Source organism: Hipposideros armiger, unplaced genomic scaffold (assembly GCF_001890085.2).
Source record: "Hipposideros armiger isolate ML-2016 unplaced genomic scaffold, ASM189008v1 scaffold_209, whole genome shotgun sequence".
Lineage (NCBI taxonomy): Eukaryota > Metazoa > Chordata > Mammalia > Chiroptera > Hipposideridae > Hipposideros > Hipposideros armiger.
Genome location: NW_017731559.1, coordinates 2,637,522 through 2,643,974, shown reverse-complemented (window position 1 = coordinate 2,643,974; position 6,453 = coordinate 2,637,522). Strand labels below are relative to the sequence as shown.

Sequence of the window (6,453 nt, the reverse complement as noted above, 5' to 3'; positions counted from 1 at the left end):
ATATATAGTATTAAAATTACACTGATGGTAACCACTTTAAGCACCTCTTGTAATTGCAGAAGGCAAATGTGACTTGTATTCATCTTTTGTTATTGGTGTATACTGAGTATTACAATTTTAAGGTTTTTCCTTTCTTAAAATGTGTATGCATTTTTTTGGCACCGCGTGTGTATTTTTTACCTCAGTTCTGCCTTGCAATTGCACTACTGGGAGCCACCTTTTAAGCTGCTGTTAATGACATGTGACTCGAGATTCAGTCCTGATGTTTCCTCTTCTCTCTGGCCCTCAACAGTCCTCTATCAGGCTCTGCTGTGACCTGGCCAGCACTCCTCAACCTAACGGCCTCAACAGCCCTTGAGCTGTGAACTCAGGCCATCCCTGGGAGAAGTGAGCCCACAAACCCCTTTGAAAGACTTCTTCCATCGCTGTACAAACAACACAATGAACAGGTCACAACACTACTTGGTTCAAAAAAAGCCTCCCCCTCCCCCACAACTATAGTGCAGGCTGTCGGGGCTGGAAAGACTTCAGGTTCTAATGAATTATGGAGGTGGAGGGACAGGGCTGGTTCTTAGACACTGAACCGGAAATGTCTGGGGGAGAGATAAAGAATTTGGCAGCAGGGGCAGTAAAATTTTATTTGCTGTTTGGGGAGTAAAGGGGACAGAACAGAGTAACAGCGAGGAGGGGAAGGGACCTCCAGTGTCCCCACCTGACCCACCCTCCCGCTCCCACATCTGCAAGGCAGTGGCTGTGGTAGGGAGTCATTTATTAATATTTAGAGTAAGGGGCCGCCCCCAAATGGGCCTGCTGGAAGAGGACAACAGAAACCAAGGAAAACCAACAGCTTTGCATTTGGTGTGGATTTTCTGCTTTAATATAGGTTTGACTTGGGGGAAGGAGGGAAAGCAGTGGCTTCTACTGTCACTGGGCTGGCACTAGCTCAGGCCCCAAGGGCAGGTCCTCAGGGGAGTGGGGGGACACCAGACCCTTCCCAGGCAGGTCGCACAGCAGGCCCACTGCTCCTGGAAAGGGCAGCTGCTGCCGGCTTCCTCCACAGGGTGGCCGCACCAGCCTGTTTGCTTGGTGTGTTCCTAGCTCTTACCTGACTTAACAGTCAAGGCTGACTAGAGGAGAGGAACCCAAGGTCCCCCAGACCAGTCGGGGAAACCAAGTCAAGCAGAGCGGCTCGTGCTGTCCCAAGGAGCATGTGGCTGGACAGGGCTCCCCCACAGACGTCTGTGCATGGGGAGAGCTGGAGAGACTTCAGTGAGGTTTGTAAGGGGCCTGAACCTGCCCCCTGTGATGGGAAGTAGGGGGTGTGTGGGGGGCAAGGGCAGAGCCTCAGTCTTCTAGAACAGTCTGCTGAGTGACCTCCTCCTCTCTACACAGGCTCAGGCTGCCTCCTTGACTACTTGCCAAAGCCTAAGGCGAGGGAAGTATCTGAGAAGCATCACATTATTGAGGGGCTCTGGCGGTGAGCTGCGGCCCCCACCCCTCCCCCATCTCAGCCTTCTTTCTGTTCAGAAAGCTCATGTTATGAACAAGCAAAAGGAAATCTCTTAACAAAAATCTTTCATCCTCAGCCCACCCCTCCAATTAAAACCAATAAAATTCCCTACTCAACAAATCCACAGGCCAAAATAGTTTAAAATTTAAGATCAGTCTTTGAAAAAAAAAATAGGCCAATAACTTAAGTACATCTCGTAAATTATAAAACCAAATAAATCATCCCACATTCAAGAATATTAGCGTGATTTTAAGACACAGGAAGGATGCAGGCTACCCTTCCCATGTCTGGGCTAGTGGTGCGTGTCATCCATGCGATGTCCCCCTGAGCTTGGCAGGAGACTCAAAGCAGATGATGGCTGGGAATCTCTGCAGGCAATTTCTAGATGTCAGTGGCTCCTGCTTCTCAGAAAGGCTTTCCACCCACCAGGCACTCACCAGGGAGCTCAGTGGGCTGAGAACCGGGGTGGCTCATCGGAGCTGCAAGTGACAGACGCTAAGAGAGGGAGGAAGGTCAAGGACATATTGTATTTAAGGTAGTGGAGACACTTTGAGCGCTTTGTGCCTCCTTTCCCAAATTGCCTCCTAAACAGCAGGTAACCCTTAAATATTAGTTGATCTAGCCAAAGAAATAACATTCATTATAGCCCCCAACAAAATCACTGTCTTAACCTTCCGTCGGGCGCAACTGATCTCATTGATTCATTGCACACAAAGATGCCACTATGAAATACGTCTTTACTGGACTAAGTCACACACACACACGTCTGGCGATAGGTTACAGTAGATGGGGAAGATACGGAAGCAATGAGTCATGATACTTAAGTTAACTGTTAGATATTTGAAATTTTGTGTGCAATGAATCTGTGAGATCAGTTGCACCTAACAGAGGGTTACACTGAATGCAACTAAGGAAATTGGTTAGCAAAATATTTAGGACTAAACTCAGCTAAATCTACAAACTGGAAAAGGCAAGTATCCTGTTTGTTCTTTCCCCCATGGCTCCTTGAATTTCTCCATCCTGTGTGACTGTCAGATTCTTTCAGGCTCTGCTAACTAAAGCTGTATACCCTCAGTTCCCCTATCGCCCTTTCTCTGAGGTGATGTGAGACACTCCAAACCTGTGTGTCAAATCTGAATCAGTAATGCAGGGCAAGGGGTTACGAGTGAGACATGTGTCTAAACATACACATTCATGTATATAAAAACAACAAAATATTTTAATTCTCTTTTTACATGGCCACAGGCTTTCTTCAGTCAGGTGAACCCCAGTGGGCACTTGTCTTTTGCAGCTATGAGGTGATGGCATGGTCATGTGCCTCAGTACAGGTGGCTCCAGTGAGTCAGTACAAGTCACAATTCAAATTCTGCACTAATGGCCCTGGGTACGTGGTGGTGGTGAGAGTTGCTGCCTCTATCAGTGGAAACAACCTCAGCTCAAGATGCAGTTTGTCTCAGCTGTAAAGTCTCAAAACACCAATCCTGTGTCTTACCCCTAGTCTGGATTTTTATAAAATGCTTTATATATACACATATATACATAGCACAATAAATGTGCTTATTATGCACTCTAACATAGAGCACAGGAATACATACACACCAACGAGCATAACCCCAGAGGTCTCCACAGTGGAAAAAGTGCGAAGGTCAAATATATGCACATGGTGTGATGGCAGACAGGTACGGAGCGCCACACCCCACGCCTTTCCACGGACCCGTCCGACACCAAGAACTTGTCTTCTTTGTCTCATGGGTGGCAGGAGCAGTAACAGAAACAATGTCCTTTTCTAAGGGCAGAGGATGTCAAACAATCTGGTACAGAGAGAGTGATTGTTATCCAGAGATTATCTAGAAATAATTGCCGAAGGTCAGCCTGGCTCATGACCCCAGGCTGAGGTCTGCTCTACAGAGGGCGGGGCTGGCTTTGGGGGTTGAGGGCTGATGAGATCTCTCTGACACACACACACTGTCACACTCACTCATCCACCCGCCCCAGGAGAAAGTGCACTTCAACAGCTGATACAAAAATAGATTGGCACGCTCTTTTGACTCAGTGAGGGAATCTTTTAAAAGCTTTCCCCCAACTTCTGCAAATTCTCTTCCCCTCTCCACTCTAGAACTTCACAGTCTGAGTTGGAGCAGGTTTGGAGAGAAGGCCCTGGACCACGCTTGCAAGGTTTGTGTGTGCCCAGCAGGAAGACTGGGGAGGAGACAGCTAATCACTCTTGCTAGTGGAGAGCTGGAAGGGCGTCTGCTGTCTTCTGTACAGGTCTCTCCTTCCCTCACTGATAGTAAACAGCTCACACCTCATCGCAGCTAGCCAGACTGAAGATTCCCTGAAAAGTTTCCAGTACTGCTTCTACACAAAAACATGTTGAGAGGAAAAAAATTTCGTATGTTGAGTTCTATTTTTGCATTTCCAGTAGTAAGCGCTGCTCCACCGGGTTCAGAAGAAATGGTCCCTGGCCCTCCAAGGGGGCCTGTGCTAGGAGCTCTGGATCAGACGTCTGTAATGGGGCATGACTTCGTGCTCTGGCAAATGAAGGGCAAATTCCAAGGCCACTAACACTGGGAATTCAAAGGCAATCAGTTCTCGTCTATTCAGCCGGAACTTCTCTTCCAGTTTCTGTGACAGAATGAAAGAAAACAAAAAGCATTTTAGCTTCGAAATCAACATCCTAGGCTTTCTCCACGTGTAAGCTCTCTATCCATCAGCCAGTGAGTGTTTACAGAGAAACCTATTATGAGCAAAACCGTGGGGGAAGAAAGGGAGGCATCCGCTGTGCTTCCTGCTCTCGGTCCTGGTGGAGAAGGAATCGAACCTTCCTGAGGACCCACGGTTTGCAGAAGCCTCTCATACATCACATGACTTCCTTTAATCTCTCAATAATCTTACAAGGCTGATGTTACATTTATCTCCATTTACAGATGAGAAAAAAGGCTCACGTGTTTAAGTAATTTGTCCACAATGGGCAGTAAATGGCAACACTGAGATTCAAACTTAACTGGGATTCAAACTCTACTGCTACAACTAGGTTATTCAGGTTTCGAGGTAAGCCTGAAAATAGAGCAAATCGTTGGCAACAGTAATAATCTCATGGAAAGTTCAGAATTGGGTGAGCTGATTATAGTAGCTTGGTCTTTTTATTTTATGCACGAGGAACCTGGTGAGGTTGCCTCCCTTTTAGAACATCACACAACTCATGTGCAGCTGAATAGGCTGAGCGCCCAGCATTTGGCTCTGAGCCCAGGGGCTCCCCTCCTGCACTGCCTCCCAGTCCTCCCAGTTGTACAGGCTGCTGGGGTCGAAATGAAGGAGGAACGAACAATCAGGGTGAGGGTAGGTAGTGAAGGTCTCAGTTCTGCTACAGTACATTCTGCTTTGGCTTAAACTCAACTGTTGGCTTGATAATCATCATCATCATCATCATCATCATCATCATCATAATAATAATAATAATAATAATAATAAAATCTCACCAACAGAGTAGTTGGTCACTGCATTCAGTTTATAACTGGGATGGGATCTTGTGTTAGGTTAATTGCTACTGCAAATGGCTTGTCAAACCATTACCATTATATTCTGCATTAATACTAACAGCTTTTGCTGGGTGGTATTTTACTCCACTATGATTAAGTATGCATAACATCACTAATAATTTTATTAATATCTGTTACTTCTAAAGATTCGTTAGATCGGCAAATGTCTATGTAAACCTATTGAATTTGGTATCACCTCCAAGTTAGGTGATTTTGTACCATTGCTTATAATCAGTAAAGCACTGACCTAAAGAATGCTTTCTTCCATTGGTGGATGAATGGATAAACAAAATGTGGTGTATACATACAGGAAAATATTATTCAGCCTTAAAAAGGAAGGAAATTCTGATAATGCTACAACATGGATGAACCATGATGACATTATGCTAAGTGAAACAAGGCAGATACAAAAAGGCAAATGCTGATGAGATGAGTCCACATATATGAGGCACCTGGAATAGTCGGAATCACAGAGACAGAACATAGCGCGGAGGTTGCCAGGGGCTGGGAGGAGGCGGACGGGGGATTGTTGTTTAATGGGTACAGAGTACCAGTTTTGCAAGGTGAAAGAGTGCTAGAGATGGGTGGTAGGGGTTGCCAAACAATATGAATGTACTTAATACCACTAAACTGTATACTTAAAAATAATTAAAATGGTAAATTAAAAAGACTACTTTTTTATGTGGAGAGTACCTACATTAGTTCCCTTTCTGCTTTTTCTCCTTTACCACTGAAGACAGCTGCACAGCTAGACATATGGGGCTTTGTATTAATATTAACCATGTCTTTCATATCCCTGTGGCAATATTGTAGTTACCTACTTATGCTGTCTAATCCCTTCCCCTTCTCCCTCATCCCCACCCTCCTCCCAACTAGCAACCATCAGTTTTTCCTCTGTGTCTCTGAGACTATTTCTGTTTACTTTGCTTGTTCATTCAGTTTTTTTAGATTCCACATATAAGTGAGATCATATGGTATTTGTCTTTCTCCAACTGACTTATTTCACTTTACATAATAGTCTCTTGGTCCATCCATATTGTCCCAAATGGTACGATTTCCTTCTTCTTTATAGCTGAGTAATACTTCATTGTATAAATGTACCACAGTTTCTTAATCCAGTCATGTACCGATGGGCATTTCAGTTGTTTCCAAGTCTTGGCTATTGTAAATAGCACTACAATAAACATAGGGGTTCATATATTTTTTTCAAATTAACTGATGTTGTATAATATTGTATGTCAACTATAATTGAATATATATATAGTCACAGAATGTGAAATATAGTGTGGGAGTGGAGTCAAGGGAATGGTAACAGATATGTGTGATATGGGGGGGTGGGAGTGGGGGGGTGAATTGGGGGAGGGGGGTTGTCACTTTGAGGGGTAAAAAGTATAACTATTGCAC

General features: G+C 44.9%; 1 protein-coding gene across 2 annotated transcripts in view; it reads right to left on the bottom strand.

Annotated features, from left to right (window-relative positions):
* Positions 1-2,707: 2,707 nt before the first annotated feature.
* CABLES1 (Cdk5 and Abl enzyme substrate 1) overlaps positions 2,708-6,453 on the bottom strand; it is a 117,040-nt gene continuing 113,294 nt past the window's right edge. For both annotated transcript variants that reach the window (XM_019653888.1, XM_019653887.1), the window contains one exon: positions 2,708-4,135. In XM_019653888.1, the coding sequence (XP_019509433.1) occupies positions 3,995-4,135 (141 nt within the window). In that variant the 3' untranslated portion in view covers positions 2,708-3,994. The remainder of the gene's footprint in view (positions 4,136-6,453) is intronic.